Source organism: Camelus dromedarius, chromosome 30, assembly GCF_036321535.1.
Source record: "Camelus dromedarius isolate mCamDro1 chromosome 30, mCamDro1.pat, whole genome shotgun sequence".
Taxonomy (NCBI): Eukaryota; Metazoa; Chordata; class Mammalia; order Artiodactyla; family Camelidae; genus Camelus; species Camelus dromedarius.
Genome location: NC_087465.1, coordinates 12,703,829 through 12,730,460, shown reverse-complemented (window position 1 = coordinate 12,730,460; position 26,632 = coordinate 12,703,829). Strand labels below are relative to the sequence as shown.

At 36.9% G+C, this 26,632-nt stretch overlaps 1 protein-coding gene across 7 annotated transcripts in view; it reads left to right on the top strand.

Annotated features, from left to right (window-relative positions):
• Positions 1-26,632, top strand: part of EYA1 (EYA transcriptional coactivator and phosphatase 1) — a 274,443-nt gene that overhangs the window by 122,899 nt on the left and 124,912 nt on the right. For 4 of the 7 annotated variants that reach the window (XM_031441477.2, XM_031441475.2, XM_031441476.2 and 1 more), the window contains exons 2-3: positions 17,032-17,081; positions 18,618-18,736. In XM_031441477.2, coding sequence (XP_031297337.1) covers positions 17,032-17,081; positions 18,618-18,736 — 169 coding nt within the window. Of the gene's footprint in view, positions 1-11,591; positions 11,894-17,031; positions 17,082-18,617; positions 18,737-26,632 lie in introns of those variants that run through there. The other 3 variants (XM_010979344.3, XM_010979345.3, XM_031441478.2) reach the window with 3 other exon arrangements.

The window sequence follows — 26,632 nt, the reverse complement described above, 5'->3', positions numbered from 1 at the left end:
CACATGACTAGCTTGGGCTTCTTAGGGATGGCTAGATCCAAAGAGTAAGCTTTCCCAGAGGATAAGCCCCAAGGTGCAAACCCAGTTCAGGTCTCTGCTTGCATCATCCTTGCTAATGACCCATCTGCCAAGCCCAGAATTAATCTTTTGGGGGTGGTATGAGTTCAATGGGGGCTACCAAAGTAAGAGCCGACCATGATGAGAGGGATGCCAGCAGAAAAGAGGAGTAATGACATTATTATATCAGGCTGGTGGGTATGGGGAAGCATAAAGAAATATAATATAGACACAGGAGTGAGCATGGTATCCAGGGTGACAGAGAGGAGGCTGGTGAGGAGCGAGGACAGGGGTGCGGACGAGGGGGCGTGTCAGATAGTCTGACTAGATAGTCATGAAAAGGCTTTCAGTTAACTTTCAAGTATTTAGATTCTAATTATTCAGGCTCTTTGTGCTTATGTCATGTTATTGTATGAGCAAGAAAGCAGAAAGAAGAACTGAATGGAGATGAAAGTCAAATCAGTGGTGTTTATTGTTCATGTGGAGAGACTGGAGTCATTCTTAATTTCTTTCTTGGCCTCAAACCCACATCCAGTCTCCAAGCCCTATGGGCTGTAGTTCCAAAATATGCCCTAAGGCCGACTACGTACCCTCTCCCCATGAAAACCTAGTCTACATGATTGCCACCCGTTACCTGGATTTACTGCTGCACTAGCTCCCTAATTTGCCTCCCTGGCTCTGTTCTTGTTTGCCTGTTGTCTGTCCTGAATGCAGCAGCCAGAGTGGTCTCATATGTGTAAATCAGATCATGCCACTTTTCTGCTCAAAAACAAAATAAGGGCAAGCAACCAAGAAAGCACTTCTGCTAACTTCCTGTTCCACCTAGAATAAGACCCCAGCCCTTACCCAGCCTGCAGTGCTCCATGCTCCACATCCGGCCCCGGTCCTGTGCTTCATTTTCTCCCTCCTCCACGGGTCTTTCTTTCTTCCCTCCTACTTGCCAAGCTGTCCCCTTTTAACTAGATGTTTCTTTTGTGTGGACCACATTCCTCTCTCCCCACCCCAATTTTTTACCTTTTCATCATTTGTGTCTCAACTCAAGTGACGCTTCCTCCAAGCAGGTTTCCTTGACTAGCTAACACCCGCCACTTCCCCCATGTCCTTTTCTACCAAACTACCTGAAACTTTTTTCCTGCTTGTCAATAACTAATACACACATAGGCACACACGCATACACACACAGGAGCAGGAAAATATCTATTTTTCTGTTTTTATTTTAGTCAAAATTATATGTACATCATCTTAAATGTCAAATAATTCTACAAAAATCACTCCACTTACATGTATGCCACACCATGTAGTAGTCCACCATTCCTTTTGATAAGTCAATTTCATCCTCTCCCCTATAGTTTATGTCTCCTTTCCATATATTCAGGTGTACCAACCGCTCTGTCATTTTATTCATCTTGATGAAAACTTTCCTGGTGCCTCTTGACCTTCTCCAATCTGGACTGCCTGGCGCAGAGCCATCCTAGAACTTCCCTTTACCATCAACACCAGGGATCAGAGTCTTCCCTCTCCTATTTTATTTACTTATTTCATAAAGGAGACTTGGTCCCAAATTTCAGTGGAATGTGTCCTCTATTAGCTTTCTGAGAAAGGATGTTTAGAAAATAAATTTTTGAGACCTGATATTTTGACTAATAGCCTTATTTTAAATATCTTCAATTTTCCTACTTGTAATAAAGTATGTTAGCATACAAAACTCTAGGTTGAGAATTATTTTTCCTTAAGGAATTTGAAGCCATTGCTCTATTACCTCCTGGAAACAGATGTTCCCATTTAGAAGTCTGAAGTCGTGACCCATGCTTTGTATGCAATCCGTTTTTTCTCTCTGGAAGCTTGTAGGGGCTACCCTCTTTCCAAGTGTTTTGAAATTTCTCAACAATGTCCATTGGTGTGTGGGGTTTTTTTCACTCACTTTGTTGGATATACATTGAGCTCTTTCAATCTGAAAACTCATGTCCTAGGAAATATTTTAGAATTATTTATCTAAATGTTACCCTTCATTTGTTGTTCTCTCTTTCTGAAACTCCAGTTATTTGGATGTTGGACCACCAGATTTTCCTACAGCTCTGCATTTTCTTATATTTTCTTTTCTTCTCTCCTATTTCCCATCTCTTTTGCTCTATTCTCTGGGAAACTTCCTCAGTTTTATTTTTCAAACCTCACTGAATTTCACATTTCTGTTATCCTACTTTTTATTTCTAAGGGCTCTTTTTTGTTGTTGGATGTTCTTCTTTTTTAAAAAAAAAATAGCTTTGTTATTATTTTCCTATCTTGTTTCATGGCTGCAGTATCTTATTTCTTGGGGGACGTTAGTAAGAGTTTGTTTTTGGTTTTTTGCTTTTGCATTATCTCTGTTTCCTGCTTTTGTCTGTTCATTTGATTTCTACATTTTTGATAGAGGCTTTCCTCAGATGTAAGTAATCCTTGACTATTGGCTCAGATGTAAGTGGGACACCCTAAAATTGATTAATGTTTAAGGACTTATAGACTATGTTTTCTACTACAGGGCAATCAGGCTGAGTCCTCTCCTTGGTGGACCACCAGGTATAAGTATCTTAAGTCTTTCCTCTTGGGATGGTTAGCCCTTTTAGGCTCTGCCCAGATAACCTTGGTACAGCTGCCACTGTTCTAGAAATCCTAATGAGGAAAATGTTTGGTGGAGGGAAGTGGGAGCACTTGTGCCAGAATTCCTTGTGTCCCAGCATTCAACATTCAGTAAACAGACTCCAACAGAGTCCACCTGGAGCCCCTTTCCTCAATGCATTCCAGAGCTTTCTCTTTCAGTCCTGAGTCTACTTATCTTACTCTCTGAGTAGCAACGGGAATCTAACCACTTCTTGACTTACACCTTATCCTCCTTTTCTTTTTAGCCTTCCTTTTACTTCCACTTCCAGAAGTCCCTGCTTCTACCAATTCCTGAGATGTAGGGGGTAAACTGGGTTGCTTTTCAGTTTTTTTTGACGCTAGGTTCAGCTTTTTCAGATCTGCTAAGTCAGTTACGAGTGGTCTGATTGTTTTTTCACTTCTAAAATTTGTTTCTGTTTTCTTATTACCTGCCTTCTTTGTTCTTTGGGATTTATGCTTTAAAATTTTTTTTATTGATGTATAGTTGATTTATAATGTGGTAATTTCAGGTGTACAGCATAGGGATTCAGTTACACATATACATATATATGTATTGTTTTTCAGGTTCTTTTCCATTATAGGTTATTAAATACATACACTGCTGTATATAAAAATATAAACAACAAGGGCCTACTGTATAACCCAGGAAACTATATGCTTTTAAAAAATATATTTACTGTTGTTGCTCTGGTAAGGTTTGTAGAGAAAGCAAAAAATAAATACTTTTATCCAGTTGGCCACCTTTTGATTTATTTACTCTCTTTTATGCCTACATGACAAGTGGGAATTCTGTCTGTCTGGCTGCTTCATCCTCTAGTGCCTGCAGTACGTGGCACATACTAGATGCATTTGCTGAATGACTAGCTGGCTGACTAGCTTGGTTACTTAGATTTCTGTATAGCCTAAAAGCTGCAAAATTTTTAAGTGACAGCATTGTGGATACATCCACAATGAGGTATTTCTTAAAGGCAGAAGATGTAGGGTTTCTTTAAAGATACTTTCTCTCCCTTGTGTCTCCTTAAAATTTTTTTAAATTATTTTTTCTGGATTTTTTTTTTGATTAACTATAAACTGATGTAGTAACAGAGCACATCAGGAGGAATATAATGGGCATAGCTAAAATACAATGTATGGGACCATTTTTGAAACTGAGTCTTAACTTTTTATTCCATTTTCCTGTCCCACCCCAACACATATACCAGGTGAATACAGTGATTTCTGGTCTCTTCTGATTTCTTAATTTCCTTAGAATTTGGTTACAGTTTTGGTTAAATTTGCCATCCTTTACGTTAGGATGGCAAATTTCTGGCACATTTTCAATGACTCAATTTTGCGCCACAAAGTAATTCAAGTACGTTTTGAATGTGAGAATGAAATTAACTCCCTTATGAAGATGACGCCCTACTCAGTCCAACTGTAGTTTCCAGTGAGAGGCAAATATAACAACATGTAAGGGAAATAAAGGAAGATGTAGAAGCAAAGGAAATTCAGAGAAATCATTTTTCTTTTGCCTACCCTGGCCATGTTCCATCAAGTAGCCGAGTGTGCATGTACTAATGAACTTAAACAACACTTATTGAGTACCTGAGATGTGTACCAAGCTGTGCCCAAACTGTAAACTCACATGCCCACCCATTCTACACTTGTTTAATTAAACTGATTTGAAATTCAGCTGGTGCTCTTTTACTATCCATAAGAGCTTTCACATCGCAGTAAACATTTCTATCCCCATGCTGTTTTGGAAATGTGTGTGAGTTTCCTGCATCTATTTGATGGTTTAGCCTCTTTACAGATTATAAATTGAGAGTATAAGTAATCTTAATAAAAAAAGGGCACAGAAAAAACCCATGCCGAAGCCAGAATGAGAACTTGAATCTCTCATGCATTTGCTTTAGTCCAGTGAGTAGTACACTCTTAAATCCAGATAAATTTTTAATAATTCTACACATTTAAGGAAAAGGACAGCACTGAAACCTTGACTAGTGATAGACATGAGATCCAAAAGTATAAAAATATAGGGGAAGAAGATCAAGGTTATCATATGCTGCTTCATAAATGTCTCATTTAAAATATCTTTTTTCAAATACGCATCTTTCATTGGTTGGTAATAGGCATGATTTGGGGAGACTAAACAAGAAAGCTTAGAGAGGTAGATCCTCCTTTTAAATAATCTTAAGTAATTAATCATGAATTCATTTATTTGCAGAGTTAGGTCATTCTTTTAAAATTAAAAAAAAAAATTTATCAAGTGCAGTGCCTCCCCAAAGCGATGAGTACCCTAGTAACAGTGCTGTAAATTTAAAACACATAAAGTCTGCACATCTAAAAACATTTTTTCTTCCCTTTAGAATGTCTAAGTCACGACATTTATTCTTTTAAAAAGGCCTCGGAGTTGAGCTGGCTTTCTGATTATCGTCTTGAATAACTTCCTCCTTTCTCTCCCACTTTGTGTCCTGGCCCTCCTTCACCTCCTCCGTGGCCCTCTCCAGCCACTTCCTGCTGGTGAGGAGGATCTGTCCTCTCAGGCAAGGATGGGAAGGAAAGTGAACAGCTCTCCCAGGAGGCCAGAGCTCATGGGGGTTTGCGAATCTTTCAGCAGAGGCTGTGGATGGTAACTGCGTGGTAGAGGTCTCCTCTCCTGGCTGTCTGACCTCTTGGTAAACTATTTGTTTTTCCTCATATTGATTAAAGAAAACAAGCCACCAGCCTATAACTCCCTACCAACAGCTCCCTACCAACTGTTTTTAAGAATCATACGCATTTAAAATACAGGAGTTCAGGAAAGCCCAGATCCTTGACTCTGTTTCACTCTGTGATGCAGGTAAGCCAGATCACTGATGACAGTAAAACAGAATTCCTGAAAGAAACAGGGGATGCTTCCAGACTTCCCCTTTGAAAGAGTATGAACCACAAATATAAAGAATCAGTCTAATACTCCAAATGTCAAGCCACCTCAAATAAGCAATTGTATTAATTATGAGCATCTAAAGACTAAAGTCTTTAAGTGTTAATTACACTTTGGCCATAAAAAGGTACTCTCAGTATTCGAACTTACTAAAGCTCTTGTTTCCCTTAGTACGTAAAGCAGGCTCTGTTTTTTTTTTCCTTACTCTACAGCAATTCTAAAGAAAAAACTCAAAACCCCTAGGCAACTTGATCGCCTGTAAGCCTGAATCTTTACAGTAGAGAGAAATGTCCAGGTTGTATACCTATTGACATTGCTGAATGAAAACATCTAGAATAATGGTGCTTCTGGTTGTGTTTCCAATAGCAATGTGATTGCAGCGCACTGTGGATTAAGTTACCGATCCTTTGAATTCTGACCTTCTGTCTAAAACAGCTTTAGAGGTTACTCTTTTTTTTTTTTCCCCCGATTTGGGAGACTAGAGGTGGGGGGGAAGTTAATGCTGTTTGAAGGAAGAAAAAATTTCTATAGTTTATTCAGTTTGGGCTTTTCATTTGTACCCTTCCTGGCAATTCCTTTGTAACAATAATAGGGCCTCTTGATTTCGAGTACTTAAAATTATACCTCCAAATACATAAGGAGACTTGGAGTGCGTGCTGTATGCAGTTATTTCCTCAGTGAACAAATCAAGTGTTTATGCTGTAACAGCTGTTGAGATCAAAACAATATCACACTGGATAAATGAAATTAAGGAATAAAAAGGGAAGAAGTTGACAGAACTGTCCATACAGTTGCTTGTTATAAACTCAGACCCTTAGCTGCTCTTTTTATTATAAAGAAAAAGTTGGGGATATTTATAATTCTACTTTAGGGAGATAATCCACCTTTTCTGATAAATAATGAGAAAAAAATATATCTCCTGACTTGATCATTTCAAGTTTAAGGATTCATCACATTTTTCCTCTATTGACCATTTAATGTATGTACGTTGATTTCTGAACCAGCAAAGTAACTTGCAATATGTTTGTAAATAATCAGACATTGTAGAGTGGGGATGTCTATTCTATACTGAATATATCATTCCAATATATATCATTTCAATATGTCACACACCTTTCTGGACTTACTTGCTTTACTAGGGGTCACCTTGCTCCAAAATGATGATACGACCAGGACACTGTGATGTCCCAGTGCTCCATCAACTGTTTAGTGGTAATTTTGATGGTGCTAAAGAAGGCAGATTCCAGAACAAAGAGGTAGTGAGGGGAAAAGCATATTAAAAGAAAATAGGATTCATATAGATAAGCTATTACATTATTTGTTAAAATGAATGAAGATTGTATATGAAGTGCCTAGCACAGTGCCTAGCCCATAGGAAGCACTCAATGAATGCTCATTCCCTTCCTTCTTCCATGACATAGTCATCATTTCTGAAGAATTTAAAAACTGTAAACTCAGCTGTCCTGAAACCTGGAAAACACAAGGCAAATTTCCAGATCCTCTTAAAGGTATTGGGAGGTGCTGACAAGATTGGTTTTGCCCATGGCTTAGGGACAAAAAGATTGAAGAGATAATCTGGGGTTTTTAGGTGGCTTCATGTCAACAGAAATCCATTTTATAGTGGGAGAAAGCAAACTAGCTTATTGCTCAGAATAAGCATATGTTCCCACGACCAATTGTTTACATATCTTTGGCAGAAGAAAGAAAAAGTAACTCTGTTTGCCATTTTGGAAAAACAATTGATTTTAAAATAGAAAACCTGATTTGTCATATTTTTCTCAGGTTAAGGACCTCTATCACCCCATTCCCTCTTCTTAAAAATCTGCCACTGCCCTCGTTTCATTATTAGTTTCAAGCAGTGCTGTTCAAACTTTCTATTAAGAATAATAATTAAAAGAAAACATCCTATAGGCAGTTATTACTCCATATGATAACAAGTTTCCCACCCTATATAAATAAATGGTTATTAGTCATGTGTAATAACCAATGTGCTTATTAGGGGCACAGGAAGTAGGTTATATTGCCCATATTGTGTTGGTATAAAGACTCATTTTTATTAAAATAATTTTCCATGGTACAGTGAATAGTTAGTAATTGCCTCCTTAAATGTACTGTTAACTACTATTCATGTTGGAGTTTGGAAAACAGTTAGCAAAACACTGGTAGACATTCAGTTTGGCGGAATTTAATATCATTCTTAAAATAAATAGAGGATGTTTTCCTTGGTTGTGTTTCAGCAGAAGGCTACTGGGAGCAGGGCCCTCATTGCAGGTCTCGTGCCAGTGGGGAAAGAGTAGGTCATGGAAGTGACCACTCCAGATGCCAGCAAGGATCGTAATATCAACCATCCAGACACTGTTCCAAAGGGTCCAGGACAGAGCCAGCAATGTCAAGCCATGGCATGGACCATGACGAGAGTTATCTGGAAGCAGAAGCACTAGAAGTACAGTATTTTGGAATATTCCATTTGCTGTTCTACTCTGAACAGTTTAAATCGCAAAATGTTGACTATTTCCAGAGAGTATGGATTTTAAGAATACGGAAGAAATAATAACTAGGATTTTGCTTTCGAAGGAAAAGCATTGGTCCTTAAGTGCTAAGTATATTTTGCAACTTACTATGCCATTGTTAACTTATAATCTTCCTAAAGAGTGGTAGAAACAGAGATATAAGAGATGGTTTACATCGGACCAGGTAAAGCATGCATGCTTAATTCTAAAATGATTTAAAGGTAAACACAAATAGAAGAAAAAAATTTCTAAGCCTATCTTTTATTGGAAACGTCACAACTATTCAAGAATTGTATTATTGTTACTGGAATGGAAAAAGGGAAAGGGACAAGCATCTTACCCTTTGTTTCCTCAGTGTTTGTTGTACTGAACTGGGTTAATCAACTGTTGATTCGTGTCATCTTGGGAAAGTTCTGAGTTAACCTTGTAGATCGTTCTAATGGATCCCTTCTATCTACCTTTCTCTTTTTTTCTTTTTTAATTAGGCATGTTTGTTTATTTTTGAAATCATGCTTTTATTTAAACTTCTCTGTTAATCGAACAGCACTAGCAACCTCTATCAAAATTGCAGGCTTCTGTATAACCAGACACATATCTGGCCAGCTTACTCTGTATGATAAAACTTGTTTGGAGGTTTATGAAGGAAAGTGTCCTTTTGAGGGTATGTCAACATTTTGTTACAATTGACTATTCCAAGTGTTTTCCTTTACCAGATGATGTTAATTTTTTGCTTTAGTGGGGAAAAGGCATATTAGAATTTTTTTAAATTCCTACTCATATGTCTATGTGTTGAAAATTTTCCAGGAAATATCAGATAGTAATGTTTTCTATTATGACTTGCCTTTACTAATGGCAAATTTTCAGCACATTTTCCTAATTTCTGTTGTAATGTGTCTGACTTTATTTTGGGAGCACCTTGGTCCTTAAAGGATATAGCTAAGTTATGTTATTCTGGTTAGTGAATTACACTAGAAATTGGGTCTTCTTAGTAATGGCTTATGTCTTAGCTGTTTATCAGAAGATAACTTATTTTGGTGTGAGTTGATGATATCTAGTACATATTTGATATTCAGAATTAGTAACTAGACAAAATTTGTGGATAAGCATGTGATTGTTTTTAAGCCATCTAATTTTGCTTCAGGAAAAGGAAAGCATTTAGAAGTGGGATACATGTAGTGGGATATTCCTTTTAGCCAATGACTAAGCTCTTAGTTACATAACGATGCAGCCTGATCTATGTCATATCAATTAGTGCTCACATTACGTTCAGCGTGCTTTTCATCATTTTCTTCATTATTACATACATCATGCCTTTAATGGTTACGGTTTGGTTATATAAATAAAAATAATTAAATTTCAATATAAAAACCAATATAACATGATAAATTTGATTATAATGTAGGCAATGATATACAAAAGTCAGGTACTTTACACAATATTCCTACTGTGTTGACGTCATCCAGTTTGTGCCTTCTGGATTTGCCAATACCATCTTTCATGGATCAGAAAAATAACATCTTGCCTTTTTATATCTGAAATAACTTTTAAACTATGGGAAGCCTGGGCACAATGCCTTAATGGAAAGTTTCAAACAGGGTTGAATTCTTCAACCAACAGCTCAAATTTTATATTTTATAGAGCTTAAAAATAAACATGATAGCAAAAGCAGTTACTGTGTGAGGGTTTGATATCATAGACAATGTATTGTTACATTTTGTCTCACAGCACTAGAGACCTCCATTATGTGCTGTATTTTATTTTCTGCAGATATCCCTTAGTATATTGAATAACTGATCACTTCTGGTCTGAGAACGTGGCATAGGTGGTAACGTAGTTCTATTTCGGCTGCATGTATGAACAGATCCAATAGCAATCAACTGATTTTTGAGCTGGCTTCCCAAATATGGTAGATGCCTGGCCCTTGATTCCTTGCCAGTACCAGACAAAATGAAATCCAAGGTGAGTTTGCAGTCTAAGCTGTCTCTTAGGTTTGACAAAGTGTTCTCTTCTGAGGAATTTAGATTAGCATCCTTTCTGGGGGAGGTGTGGTGAAGTCCATATTGAATTTTGGTCATTAGAACCTTCTTGTTCTGTTTACCTTGGAATGGTGCTTTCATTTACAAATTAGCAAAGTAAAGGCAAGACTGTGTCTATCTTTATGAGTTGATGATCTGAAAATGTATTATAAAATCATTTAAGAAGTTACTGTGACTTTAAAACCCTTTTCTCATACCAAGCCAAGAACCTTAACGAAAAATATGCTTATTTCTACAAATAAAAAGACCAGATACATAAAATAGTATCATTGTTAATGATGAAACAGTTTTAAGGAAAAACCCAGTGTGTAAAAGGTTCTATTTTTAGAGTACAAATTTGGTTATGATGAGTGAATAGCACCAAAAATAAACATTTGTATTTGAACTATGGTATAGGGCTGGGTGAATATAAATATGATAATTAGTCATGTAAGTGATGCCTTCTTTAAATATTTGAAATCAATATAATGGTTAAGTCATTGATCTAATAACTGAAGTCCTTTATTTGCCTAAAACATGATAGTAAGTAAATATCTTAAACTGAAGCTGTAATTTACTCATAATCGGAAGAGCTCGACTGTCTAGGTGAGTGTATAGATTATTATGCATAGATTCTGAGTTTAGTTAGAATGTTTTTAAAAGAACAGACTGTAAAGAAAGAGTCCTAGATAAAATAAATCCTTTCCCCCCAAATCATTTTAAAATATCAACGGTGAAATGCTATCTGGTTCATATCCAAAAAAACTTGTTCATGTAAAACTTGCCATTCTGGAGATCCTCGCAGATTTAACAGTCAGGCTTTCATTGTTAAACTGATAATAGCTTACACGTTTGCTTTTTCTCTCCCTTTACTTAATATGGAAATGGCTATCCTATTTTTTATTTTCCCCAGACCTGTTGTTACGTTCAAGAAAACGGTTTTTGAGAAGTATCGGTTCCCCAAGTTTCAGGGCCTGGGGAAAAAAAAAAGTTTTGGAAAAGTATTAAAGATAACGTGTAACTACTCCCCAAAGCTCGTAATTGGTAGCTGCTGCAGCAGAGCTGTGTGTTGACAGTGTCTCGGAGAAGTGATTCTCACACAGCTGTTTATTCAGATAGCATGGGGCGCGTTCATTTACATAATAAATTTTTCCTGTGCAGCAAGGTTGAGTCAGAGAGAGCAGTGCTCCTTCAATTGTTGCATTTAAACCAATAAGGTTAGGACAAGAGAATAGCTGTGGTTTGCGTTGCAAAAACAAAAAAAGCCCCGAGGCTCCACGGGCAGACCTACAAGGCTGCGCAAACAAATCCAAGAGGGGTGAGATTGTGCTATTTCTTTGTCTGGGGTTCTCAGATGCTATCTGCTGCTGCTCTTTAGTGGGGAAAGAGCGCAGGGCTCAAGGCGGTTACCAAGCAGAACGGTGGGAGCTGATGGCTCCGAGTTTGGGGCGAGGTAGAAACTCTCCAGTGCCACTTCCGACTTTAAGCCTTCCTGTTGCCGTCCGGTGTGGCGGTTTCCTCGCGGGGGAAAGCGTCTGCGCTCAGTCGCTCGGCAGCCCGAGCCTGCAGCAGCGGCCAGGCGGCCGTCCCCGCGGCCGGGCGTACCCCCGCAGACGCGCTCCGCTTCCAGAAGCGCCGGGCTCCGCTCAGAGCTCCTAAAAGCCCTCCCGCGTCCTGATCCAGGAGCAAAACTATGTCAGGAATGGAGGTTTGCTAAACCAGAAAATTCGGAGGAGCACATTAAACTGGTGGATGCAGCAGATGTAAGCGCTGTAAGTACAAGCTGACTGTTTGAAAAATAGTAGTGAATGACAACAGCTGTCCTGTGGGCAAAGCCCAAGATAACCGGAGCGCTTTGAGTTATTGTTTTGATTTGTTTTAAAATAAAAACTTTAGGGTGTGGGGAAGATTATGACACTTTGTACTTAGTGCTTTATTAGCCACAGAGTTGCATCATAAAAGTGTAAGTTCTTAACCCCCAAATTAGCTGAGCGATTAGAATCATTAAGAGGTAATTACAAATTAATTGTTAACAATTTTGTTGTGCTCTCTATAAATATAATACATGGCTCTTTTCTTGTAGGGAGGTTAGTTTTTCTCTCTTTTCTGCACAGACCTCAGCTGTAACTCCTTGATATTGATTAAAGCGGTAAATGTATCTATCCATTGCAACACACAGATAACTTTTCCTTCATATTGTAGTTTGATTTGAGATGAGGAAGGAATTAACATTTTCAAAGGACAACAGATAACAGAAATAAATTGAAACCACTTTTTAAGGAAGGAAATCCTTTTGTTTCAATAAACAGATTTCCCAAACATATTAAACAGGCTCATCTTCAAAAGGTGAAATAATAAACATTTGCCTAGTTAATGTATTTCTCACTTATTGACACGTAATATGACTTGAATGGACCTTGAAATCAAAAACAAGGCTCTTAAACTTTTGAATTACCATTTAAAATATTTGTCATTCTGAATCAGTATACGAATTGCTCATGACTCATAGGCTTATATTACTTGGGAGGAGTTTTTGAACACATTTAAGCACAGCATTTGCGGGCATTCAATAAATTCAGAGCTGTCATTGCACGTAGACAAACGTTTTTAGGTTTCATTTCTTAAAATGACAAGGGGTACGAAAAGTCGCTAGTTAAGCACATAATGTAGTTTTATAGGCTGGGGGTTGTTTGCTCAATGTGTCTTTCAGAGTAGGTTTTATTTTAGGTGGGTGCGAGTCTTTTTGCCCACTGTTTGGGATTTGAAGACATGCATCCACGAACAGTCATGCTTTTTGGCATTATCAAATATTTGATATTTGACTTTCTCGCTACTTGAGTTCTCCTAAGGCCCAAAGTGTTCAGTAAGTGAGCAAACAGCCCTGGATTTTCAATCCTGAAAATTCTTCGCGGTGACAGACAGAAAAACCTAATTGAGCCACTGTTCAGCTTTAGAATGGCAAAGGGAAGTCAACTGATCTGGGAGTTTTGTAGACATAATAAGTGATTTTCTGAAAAGAAAATTTCCATTTGACTGTGAAAATGTATTTTATAAGAATACATTGAAAGAAAAAAAAAACCTTGCAGCGAGAATAAAACCTTTTCTTCCATTTAATAAGATATCAAAAGTATTTCACTCAGCATCTTAAATAAATGCTACTTTTGAAAACAGTCCTTTCAGTCTATAGGTAGAATCAACGTTGTTTAAATACTTACTTGTTTTTGTTTTCACGGGGACTCTATTTTGTCATTTTCTTTAAACAAGGCACTTGAATCAGTGATACCGTATATTACATTAAAAATCTGTAAAGAGTATTAAAACAATTTTTTGGAGTCTTTGATAAAGAAGGAGGTAAGCGTTATACATTTAAAAGACATCTACCTTTTCCTGGAAGTTCATTTCACTGTTAGGTTTAGGTTTTTATTACATCATTGACACCGTACTTGGAAATATTGATTAAGGAGCTTTTTAGCAAGAATATATTCTGATTTAAAAGCAGATTTGTGCCTGAGGCACATTTTTTTTCCCTATAAAATACATTCTGATTAGAAAATTGCCATTGTCTTTCAAATTTGGGAGGACTCAGGTTGATCTGTGGTTGGGCAAAACCAGCTCGCCTGCCAAGTCTATTTAGAAAAGTTCAGTACTTTCACTTTGAAAATTTCTTTTTAGTTTGAAAAAAAAAAGTTTAAAATTATAGTCATTTTATAAAAATTGCTTCTAGCAAGCAAAAAAAGCCAGTGGAAAACCCATAATTTAGACAAGTACCTACATTTTATTTGCTCTCTGCTGCTGAGATTTAGAATCCCTTTCCATTTACAGTTTACTTTTCACAGAACATTATTAACTTTTTGGCTTCATCCATGATCTTCTGTCAGATGCTTTTGATTTGTAATTTAGCAAAGTATAATAAACAGTGCAAAAGTCATGAATTTTGCTCTGCATCCTGATCTCTGTGGTAGGGAAAATGTGATAAAATGTGTACCTTAAGTCTTGTTTGATGATCTCTCAAAGCAAGTTTGCCTTCTGGAAATAATTTCGGGGGTTGAAGAGCATGGTATTAACAGATTTAATGTGGCTATTCAATGGATTGGCGAAGTACTATGTGAGGTTTAACAAAATGAGAGAGACAAATTGAACATCAACAAAAGTTACATCTGTGAAGAATTATAAATTTAATTAGAAAAAAAGGCAAACTTAAAAGACCTCATTAACTAATCAGAAGTCAAAGTTACTCCTTTAGGATTCCTGAATTTAAATTCTAAGAAGCCCTGCTATCTTGTTTTCTCTGTATTTTCACAACTCTGTCAGTACGCTACACGGGGTGTTCTATACAAAGAGTTTTAAAAAGCATTAAAGTGAAATGACTTCATTGTAATATAAGATGACCATTTATAACGTTACGGGAAATAGTTTTGCACTCATAGGAGCATTTGAATTAAAAATACCAGATTAGGAGAAGACAAGAAACATATTAGGTTTAGGGATGGAAAGCAGAAAATGTGAGCTTACTGAATGCCCAGCAGCCTTTTTCTGAAAACCATGAAATAATGTTTTTCTCCTTTGAATGGAAACGTGCCTCATTAATTATTTTTTGCAACACGTTATGATTTTAGACTTTAAAACCCAGAAACTTCCAGAGATACTGTCAAACAGAAGAGAAAATCAAAGCCAATCAGAAATAGGTGTTCTTTTTAGATAAGTCATTACAAGAGTATGTTTCCTTACTGCACTGTAATCTTGTACTACACATAAAAAACTAAAAGCATGTGAAGTGTAGCATTTTGTAAACTGTAACTAATTTTGCTCACATCTGTGTCTAATTGTTGTCTGCATTCGCATTCTTGAGAGTAGATTTATTTTTCCTGGACCACGATGTGGATTCAGCTGACCAGCCTAAGTGAGGATTAGTTGTTTTAAAGTTATTTTGATTAAAGAGTCATTTTTAAAAACAGTAACACACAACACATGGTTTAAATAATCCCTGAGACACAAAAGAATATATCTGAAGTACACTTAATGAAATGAGGATCATGGATACAGAATCAAAACTTGTGGTGCACCAAGTACAGTACAGACCGAGTCGAGCCAGCATTAAAAAAGTATGTTGTGAGAATGCATATTTTTTCAGTGAGAAAACCTGTTAGAATAATTCTTATTTTGAAGTTAATCTTTTTATTAACAGATTGACTTTGAAATTTAAATATGATAGGTTAAACCTCAAATATAAATATAATCAGACCTTCAAAGTATACAATGAAACTAAAATTATATTTCTAAGATTATAGTCTCTAGCTAATACTAAAATAGGAATGTATTTTAACATTTAACAGAAAGTGTGTTTTACATAGTCTTTCACATAATTAAGCCAAGAGTGTTCTTAAAACTAAGTTAGTTCTCACCTATAATTTATTCCAGGTGTATACAAGTGGAAAAAAGAAAAAAAAAATTTATCCTTGAGGTATATTGCTGCAGTTTCTGAAGGAAAACATTCAGTCTTGTGTAAGAACATTAATTTTAACAAAAATTACAGAAGCCTGTTACCACAAAATGACCTATCTACAGGCATTAAAATTAAATTTTCATTGACTATGCAGACATCTCTTAAAAATTGCTTTTTGTCTTGCACATATTATAGGAAAATATACCTAGAAATTTCATGTAACATTACACCAAGATATTTAGAGTTTAACGATGCTTTATTCTTGCCAAAAAGGTAGTACTTCTTAATTTCATAAATCATAATTAAAAAATAACAGGACTCAATAGAAGAAATTTGGTTGGATAACTTTAATGCCATTTGAGATGCTTCAGTTTTCATCTTTGTTCTGTAACCCTAATTGATGTTAGTTCAGGTTGAATGAAAATGCACATCAAGGATTTGGAATTCTGAATCATTTTAAACGTTATGCAGAATGCTCTTTACTTCAGAGACAGGCGTTAGCCTGAGCCTGTGAGCCAGCAGCCCACCCTCACCTGAGCTTGTCACCTGCTGGCAGTTTGTGCTGCCTCTGGAGGAAGGGCAGAAACTAGCAAAGCCTGCGTGTTAGTTGTTCAGTGAAATCCCAGATACAGATTCATCTGGAGGCAAATGAGACCAAAACTCTGGCAAACTGAGACAGTGAATTGATTATTAAACTGTGCATTCTCGCTCCTGGTTTAAAAGATGGGAAATTAAAAAGCAAACTGCTTTTTCTCTTGCACCAGGCACTGATGGATTTCACTGAATTTTAAAATGAACTGCATTTTAAATTTGCTTGGGTAGATGAAGCCCAGTGCTCAACTGTGGGACTTCAGGGATGAGAACTCGCCTTGGCCATCCCGAATTTAGTCCTGGCATCGCCTGAAAGTTGCCCAGAAGCTGTTTTAGTGAATGCTAAATGACCAATGGGAAATATAGGAGAAAACCACCAGGATAAGGATAAGAACTGTCAGGAGTCAAAGGCGTGGGCGAGAACTCTATTTCAGCGGGTGATAGCAGAAGATGAAAGATCTTCTGAGGATGCTGGAGGGTTAATGCTTGAACTGCTGCTGTGAAACACGCTCATTTTGCTAATAGCTATTTTTTTCCAAGCACCTTTTCCAAGCTGCCTGGGTAAGGCTGCTTTGCATGTTGATTGGGGGAGGGGTAATCCCGTTTGCAGCTGTCATAGGCCAGTGATGAATCACTATCCCGTCATTTGGCTGCCTTCCCCCCCTGACAAGGGGAGGAGGAGGGTAGACCTGGAGGAGGAAACAACAGTGGAGGCTTCAACTTAAAGACAATATGCCTTTCACCGCTGCAGTATCCTCTTTTTTCTCTTTTGGTTAAAAGAGAGCATTGTCGTCCTCAGCCATGTGCTCTGTATAATTAAGAGCTGACACTGAAGCAGAGTAACAACAGCTTCTAATTTTTTACCCCTGATCACAGGTGCAAACATCTCAAACCCGTTCAGATGTTGCTGTTTCCTCAAGTTGCAGGTAAGGAGATTGTTGATATTTGACATTTGGGGAGATTACCTTTCTGTGACCCCCTATCTATTTTTATCTAGTATTTCTTAATTATTTCTATTAATAGCCACAGCTTCAGTTGGAAATTACTTGACAATTTGTGTGTGTGTGTGTGTGTGTGTGTATGTGCTTGTAGAGAAAATTTTAACTGTGTAGAAAGGGACTAGGAGCTTGGGTTTGAAAATTGTTCCTGGTGTTAGGAAATCTGTGAATGTGTAATGAGAATTAGGAGACAGAAGTTGGATTTTTAGCCATTTCTCATTTGAATTCAGAAGATTTAGGGAAGTAAAAACTCACTGTAGAAGTAAAATGGTTTCATGTTAAGCCATTTTAAAAACTGGTGTTTACAGTCAGTTTAAGTGCAACCTCTGAATTAAAATGACTAGTTTTTATTGACATGGTTGGGCTGAGGAGCAGACAGTCTTGTCTTCATACATGTAATAATAACCCCCCCTTTTAAGAAAAACACATAAAGTTTAAAATAAAGTGAATGGGCCTCAGACTTTCTAACACTTGGCTGTCAGAAAACAGAAAAGCCCTCTCTTCATTAATAGAAGATGAACGATAAATGGCTGGTTCTGAAACTGTGAGCATGAGTAGTGGCTTCTGTACCTTGGAGAGACTACGAAACTGCTGAGTCGAAGAACTTTTGGGGGGGCGTTTTGCTGTTTTTGTGTTGTGAAAATGCCCAGTTTTAGCAGTGAAGTGGAATTGATCTTACTTCCCCGAGTAAGTGACAGCTGAGGTACTCTGAGAGCAGTGTTCCTGGGGACTCACTGAATGCTGGCCCATCCCGCTCAGCTGGGCACACTGTATGTAATCCACAAAGCAAACAAGTGAGCCAGCATCATAATGTTTTAATGCTGCATTTGTTTCAAGGGAAACAGAGGAACAATTAAGCAGTTTGCCAGAGTAAACACATGCATCAAGGCTATCTCATTCCCTGTCACTGGACTCTAGGCTTCAAGTGTTTTATTTGGTTTGGAGACCCATTAAATTACAATTGGGCGGTAAATTATAAGGGAGTACCTAGTGCTAATTTATTAGATGAAACAGATTCCATAGAAAAGTGTTTTTTTTTTTCAATTTTACACCTTAATCTTTTCTTTTAGAAAAAATAATATCTTGGGTTTGTTTTTTTTTTCCCCCCCAATACAGAACACAAAGCATGACTACATGTTTTCTTTGGGAATAAAGATAGGTGGAATTGTCTCCTTAGATCTTGTGACTTGATGAGCTATCTAAGAGAGAAAAAGAGATTTAAAAACAAAAAAAATCTCCATATGAACGTTTGGCTGGATAGGTAAGGCCAGTGACATTTTTAATAATACATGTTATGAAAGGATGACTGAAGTTCAAATAAGATGAACTATTTTGAGGCTAAGAAAAGAGATACAATGGGACTTTTGTGCGAATGTGTTTCAAAGAAGGTGTGAAGTCGTTAGCGCATTAGAGTGGTGTTATGAATTTGGTACATCTGTCAAACGGAAGGCTTCTTGTCTTTAGGTCTATGGAAATGCAGGATCTAACCAGCCCGCATAGCCGTCTGAGTGGTAGTAGTGAATCCCCCAAACTCGATAACTCTCATATAAATAGTAATTCCATGACTCCCAATGGCACCGAAGGTGAGTGTCTGCCTTCTCACTGTTTACTTTGTGCTTTATTTCTTCATCAGTATACACTGTGTTTTTTAGGTGGTTATGATTTCGGTTGTCACATCCATGCAACTACTATTCCATTTCTTGTTCAGGTAGTTTGACTTATGAATCAGTAGTCACCCTCAGGGGCTCACATTATTGTAACATTACGTAGACTGGCTTTATTTTGTATATGTATACATGGTACACCTGTGTATGTGTGCATGACATGTTTAACCTTTGAGTGTGTTTTCTCTTCCTGTTGCTCGTTCTCCACAGCACAGTATCAATTTGCAGTTGTTTTGCTATCTAAGCAATGAAAATTTGGAATTATTTCCTTTATTTGACTTTCCCTTTGTTACTAAATATAACCAAATTTGTTTAAATGCAGCATTGGGCTGGGTTGTTTTTAAACATCAATAAAACAATTTGTGTGCCTAATGTTCTTGTGGCTTTGGCCATTAAAATATAAATAAGTAAAAAAAAACCAAAACCTTTATTGTTTATAAATATACAACCTGATTTGGAAGATAACGTGAAATTAATTTACTTTCTTAGAGATTAAGTAGCATATTTCAAACATAGTACTGTTACAATTATTTTTGTATAATTAATACGTATGAATATTTATGTAAGTAAAAATACCTACTTTAATCCATACATACCTATATATACCTAAGTCTAAACATATAGATAAAGCTATTTGTATGTGTTGTTAGCTGTCATGCACATTTATTCAGTTCCTATGCATGTTTTTAAATTTCAACAGATAGGTGGATATGTTATATATTGCATTGTATTTATTTCTACTTTAGCCTATTGAAAAATTCTTTGCAGGTGATATTTTTGCTTATTTATTCCTTATTAAGCCTTAGGACCTTGATGAACTTAGAACATAAGTTTCACTAGATGTTCAATACATTATCTATATTAGAATTCCATCCATACACAAAACCCTTAACCATCATTTTTTCTCAATCACCATGTTGATCTTTTATCACAGTTCTTAAAAATAAACAAAACTAAATGCCATAAAGTTGTTTGGTGCAGTATTCCAGTATGTATTAGCGAAGCCTTTCTGAAACAATACGTAATTTATGATAATAGACACAATATAAAATAACTTTTGTAGCAACAGTGAGTGCTTTTACGTGTAAGTAGTCTGTGTTTTCTTTTTTGAGTAAATAATTTATGAAAAATGGTCACTGTCAAAAGTAAAAACTTTGCTGACCTAGCTAAAAGAAATCCCTGAATAAGGTTCCTTTTCATCTGAAACACTTTTCTTCCTATTTCGATGGGCAATCAAAAAGAAATTTAAGTTATTTATAGGAATGTCATTCTAGCATTTAAATAGATTTTATAGAGCAAATAAATGCAAGCAGTTCTTTTTTCCTTCTCCTTTGGAATGTGGCTTCAGGTGTGAGCCTGACTGCTGTGGTGTGGCCTGGTGTGTGCAGGCACACAGACCGCGGCAGGCCCTGCACTGGTCGGCCCCACGCCAGCGTCAGCATGCAGGGCAGCATCAGAGGACCATAGGTGGAAACCTTTAACAGCCGTTCTCATCACTGTGAAGTCCAAATGGGACACTTATTTAAAGTGACTTAAAAATAAAAAAAGACTAAGTATGCTAGATTACTCAGCTTAATACCAATACATGTTGATAAGTGTAATTATGAAATTATAATTGCTAATTTTCTTACATATTAAAAAATGAAATAGGTATAAGGTGTTTTCATTTTGTCATCATCTTACTGGCAAATTGTCTCCTACAAAATAAGAACCAGGCAATATTGAAACAGAGCATGTTCTGGGGGCCGCCCCCTTGGATGGCTTTGTGTGAATGATGTGTGGCTTGTGTTTTAAGGGCATGCAAAATGATAATATTTCTGAATATTTACATTTAATAGCTTAATATCACATTAATATGTACTTGATAAGATTTTTGCGTATCTAAAATAAATTCAAAATAATGAAATATTTTAGGGAATTGTGTCATCTGCCAAACCATCAATCTGGGAAGTACTCGGAACTTATTTCTTACCCTAAAAGAAAATCTTAATTATCTTATGCCTTAGAACTGGATTTTTTTTAGACCCATTTCAGACAAGTACCCAGGTACTCAACTCACTCTGTTTCCAGGCATTCTGCACTGGTGAACTTTGCAAGGGTTATTGTGTTTAGAAAGTGAAGTTGAAAGATATCAATATGAATTATCCAAAGACTACATGGGATTTTAGTCAATCTAGTGGGGTGTTCAGTTTTATTTTAGTCTGCAGTTTGAAAATATGGACCCAAAATTTCACCATCTATATTACATGCCTATTCAGGGGCAAACAATATCAGAAAGTTCTGGGCTATTACTAAGTTTGTGAATCAATTTCTCATGCTACTTACATGTTCCATAATGCATTTGTATCATTTCTCTCAGTCACCACTAGAGGAATCGAGCTTAAAATCAGCAAATTCATAGTGTCTGGCCAGCTTTCCTGGGATATAATCATTATGGATTTTCCTATTCTTTCTTTGAAATCTTATTTATTTTGCAACCAGCAGTGTTTACCAATGAACTGGAGGAATGAAAGAACAAGAAATTTCTTCGCATTTCAAAGCATGTTTAAAAGATCAATCACCTCTCCTAACTCCGTAAGGAGTATTTCTACCTATCTCTGCCATGACTGATTTTAAGTGACTTCACTGTGGCCCGATTGGAATTGTCTCCTTAATTAGATCAACCAAGCTTCCCTTTAGTTTACACAGTTGTTGGCCCTGCCTCCACTTTTATAGACTGTCTTCTTTCACCAGAGCCTTTTTTTCCCCCAATTTCCTGCAACCACTTGTTCCTATAATGAGGCTAAGAAAACATGAAAATCTCCTGTATCAAAACCCATAACTTCATCTGAAGAACAAACAAGAAGGGAATGGAGTGGAGAGGCAGAGAATATTAAGTTTCTTCTTAAGTCTGCTGCCAAATTATCATAAGACTCAGTGTTTGTAGGTTCTGTACTCACAGGCTAGTGCTTCTTTTCATGGTTCATCTAAGGGATAAAGACAGACACTGAGCTACAGCCTCAAACATTTTGCTTTTTCAAATTTCCTAGTTGAAATGTTCTTTGGTGAGAATCGTTGTTTGAATGTTTCCTATTTCAAAAGTTGCAACTCTTCATATTTTTATATTTGATTCCAGGTTCTCTTGTGAATCGTTACTGGTGCAGTGAACAGTTGGTTTCACCCACTTTATAAGTCTTTGAAATAGAAAACATAAATATGCAAAAAATATAAAATAGCATACCTAAATGGTTGACTTGCATTCAGAAAAGCACTGTTAGAAGTGCTATGTTTCCAGATGAATTAATAAATATTTTAATTACGATTAAACAATTAAAGCTTGACCTGGAGAGACTGATGGAATGGTTATGTAAACATCATTTATGGCTTTTCTTTTCACTATTTTTCCTAGTCTTTGGGGCAGTTTGTCTTCCAGGACAGGATGGAAGAGAAATTTCTTATTAGAGAGATTGTTAAAGCATCATTTTTAAGACATAGGCTTTTGGGGGGTAATGTTTCTCTTAGATAAATATTGCAGCATCTAATCGGAGAAGATTTCCAATGTGTGGGTGTATGTTCAAGCCTCTCTTTAGTAGAGGCTGCGTGTTGATGTTTGTTTTGTGTGTAAGTGTGAGAATTAGGTGGGACACATTTCTTCAGAAGGACTCAGGGCTCTAGCAGTAAAAGGGTTTTTATTTGCGTACCTAATTAAAGCCTTGTTTGCAAAGCAGTGATTCTTTCCATCTTTGTTTTTTCTGGTTGTCTGAAGTCCATGGGAGCCTAAGATTGGTCAGTTCATATATTGCTAGTTTGAGTGTTTATTTTTGGTTGTCTGGGGGTGAGGGGTGGGAGAGGGCAAAAAAGAGGTGTGAGTGAGCAGAACTAAGAGCTCTAATTCTGAGCTTTTTCTATTGTAAATTTAGATTCAAACTCAGGAAGAAGCTAAAGTTGTCTTAAAAGTAGAGGAATTTGCCTTTAAGTGACATAAAACCAGATGCAATTGGAATCTTCACTCCAAACAGGGTTTCAGGAATTCTGATGGTAATTCAAATAGTAATTTTGAATTGGTATATCAGATTTCCAAGATGATAAGAGATGCAATCTTGAGTTAGGTGGCTAAGTTTTCTGCATGTTAAGATGGATTTAATTGTGCATTGCATATTTTAGGATCATAGGTTAATTCAATTTTACAAATTTCTATTATCAGAAGTTATTTTAAAGTTGCTTTATCATTTCTGCAAAGCTTAGAACACAAATTATCTGAATTTGTTTTCCTCACTGTAATTTTAATTTAGTAAAATACAGTTATATCCAACTAGAGTATTTTTTAAAATCTTATTTTTGAGAAATATATAAGCTCAAATGAATGTGTACAAAATTATGGCTTGAGGCTACATTTTAAAAGCTATGTTTATGTATTTGTGGTCAGATATTTTGTTGTCAATATAAAAATGATAATCTAATTTTATTATTGTTTACCTTCTGCACATGTTTTAGTTTCTGAAAGATTAAGGGACATTGGGAGGAAAGGAGTTTATAAATGACGTTTTAGAGTTTGTGTATAGCCACAGAATTGGCCTCTTTTAAATTGTTCTTTAGCAAAAGCTATGAAAGAATGAAAAAAATTTAAAAGTTAATATTTGCATATGTAGTATATGAAAATAATTTTCACATGCCTGCTGTTAGTTTATAATAATAATGGCTAATTTTGGGGAATAGCCTATTGTTAGTCACTAAGCTGACCATTCTCTGTGATTCATTAATCTTTAGAAAATCCTTTGAGATTGCCAACATAATGGTTAAGTCACTGGGTTTGAATCCCAGCTGTAATTTACCAGCTGTATGAGCTCGGGCACATTAACTTCTGTGTATCTCAGTTTCCTCATCTGTAAAATGGGCATAAGAGCAGCTCTTGTATCAGGCTTGCTGTAAGGATAAGTAAAACTTGTAATGTGCTTGGAACTTACTAAGTGCTCTGTATCTGTTAACTTCTAGGCTATGTGTAAATTGTAGCCTCTTCGATGGTACCGTAGCTATTCTATGCACGAGAAAACTGAGTCTTGGAAAGTTAAATACCAAGTTGAAAGGCACGTGGTTTGTAATTAGTACCACTGGTATCTGATCTGGTATTTGAGTCAAGTTCTATTAGAGTCCAGAGCCTGGGTTTTCAAATCACTGTATCACTCAAGGGAGAATAGATGATTCCCATCGTCTGCTGGTGCCTTTTCTAATACCTTCATACTAGACATGGGTGCCTCTACTGTCATGTTGGTGTCTTCATGACTGGAGGACACCATTCTCCAGCCAACGGCAGAGCTGTAAAAGGACCAATGGCATAGGCTTTGATGACAAAAGGACTTCATTATAAGGACATCTCCCAAGGGTAGTTTTACTCTGGTTCTTAAGTTCTCTTGTGCGTGAGTGTGTGAGATTTCTTCCTCGTGTTGTGTGCACATAGCATGTTGCATCAATAGATTAACTTCTAGGGGATTGTCTCTTACTAGTTTTCAAAGCTTTAGACTTAATTATAATTCCTTCAGCCGTCTGTCTATGTTAAGCCTCTCTGGGATCAAACGGAGATGGGAAGTCATCTCTGCTTTTCATTATAATAGTCATTATTATATGCACATTTGGATGGAAGCAGTGTTACTGGGAAATTTTTAAAGTGGTTGCAGTTTTGCTACTGCTCAGAATCGGTATTTTCTACCTCTAAAAGATTTTGAAGTGGATGATATACATGGTCACATTTCTCTGAACTTTGAAAACCAGGTGATATTAACCAAGTGAATCTCAAAGAAGCAGCTGCATTGGCTTTTGTTGAAGATCTGAGGGAAGAGCAGTTACCAAAGCCAAGAGGTGGGAGCACGCATGCTCCGCTCTGGGGGCGGGAGGAGAATGACGGCCTGTAAGGGGTCAAGTGGGAGGAGTAAAAGGGTGGTGTGTGTAGGGCCTTGCAGGTTGGCAGAAATGCTCTAGCCTGTTCTGTATCACTAACTGTATCTTCTGTAGTAAAAGTGGGAACTTCAATACTTACTGCCTGAAACTAGGCTCAGAGTTTCTTGATAAATGATAAACTCTATGTAGATAGTTTTCACCTACTCCCCATACCTCATAGTTCTGCGGCACCCCTCCCCTAGCTGGGCCAGAACTTTTGTATAAACAGAAATATGTATCTCCGTATGAGCATCCTACCTCTGGGAGAAACTGGTTCTCCCCAGAGAGATGTGCAAACCATTAACAAGTGCTAATATTTAGGTTAATCCTTATCCCTGTGGTCATGGATTCCAGCTGTAAGTAATGATGCCCAAGGGTGTCTTGGGGTGAGCAGTATATAGATAAAGTGGTGCGCATGTGCACGTGCTTGTGCTGACTTGGAGGAAAGTCCAAGAGTAATTCATTCTCCTCTCTTTGCCTCCAAACTTACAACATAATAGAAAAATAGATGTGTATATATATATATGCACACACACATATCTGCAAGTTTTCTACTTTTCCATTTTCACTTTGGGTAGGGAAAATTATCTGGCACATAGCTATCCTCAATGCCTGCTAAATATTGCCTTTACTGAGAGAATATAAATTTTGAGAAACTAATCAAGGATTTATGTTAAGTTTTAGGACCCCAAATCATTTCTAACGAAAAGCTTACTATGATTGTCTACAAGGTAGTTGGCCGGTTTTGTGAATTTTTCAGTTTTGTTTCATGCCTCCAGTATCCCATTATACTGAAAAAGGCGGGCAAATTCCACCAAATACATTCCAACGAGGTTATGTTACAGTACTCCCTGTAATACAAATTGGAAGCATTTTTTCCTTTGGTAAAATGAATCTAAATCAAAATCTAAAATACTTCCCTGTTTTATCATTGCATCTCTTACTGATACGGGGATATTCTGGGTGGGAAGAATACTTCTTTAACAACGCAAGGACTATGAGCTGAACTGACTGAGTTCTTAACAGCTGATGGAGCACATCTTTTATTCCCTCTACCCACCTTATTTATTTTATCCTCAAAAAAAAAAATTTAGGGTAACTTTTATACATCTCTTTTTAAAGAGTTAAAGTGACTAGTCTATGTTTACACAGTGTATCACCTGTGTCGGAAAAGAGGTTCAAAGTCATGTTGGGCTGATTTCAAAGCCCACCCACATCTTGTCCACCCTGAAACATGGGTTCCCCAGTAGCCTAAAATCCTAGTGCTTACTGAAGTACTTACCTGCCTTAAGAAATTTTTGTTACCTTATCTAAGGTTATTACTCAATGAAGGAATGACAGCTTCCATTTATATGTGTTTTTCAGCTCATCGAGGGTCAGGCTCCCTTAGAGGCAAAGACAGGCCTGTTCACTAGCGCGTCCTCAGCAGCCAGCTGAGGCTCAGCCATGATTAAGCAGTCAGCAGATGTTTGTTCCTGCATGTTACTATGTAAATAATGCAGGTGAATGATTACAGGAGGAGAGACTCTCTAGTTTTATTTACAAAGCATGAACAGATTCAACAAGTCGCTAAAGCCCATTTTTCAAATTTTTGAAAATGATCATTTCACAGACCAATTCGTGTAGGAGTGAAGGGCTATCCATCCAGAGAACAGTTAGCATTTCTGCTGAGTTTTAATTTGTTCTGTAGTAATGGGCTCGATTTGGTATGTATGGATGAACTGTGTCAGATATGGAAACTTCAACTTGGACTTCATAGCAATCAGCAGTGATGAATCAACTTCCACATAGTCCAAGAAACAACTGAATGATATAAAGATCAAGTGGTTAATACACCTACTAAAAACATAGGTGGAAAGAAATCATGATTGGAGATAAACATTTTTAAGGTGGGGAAAATTATAA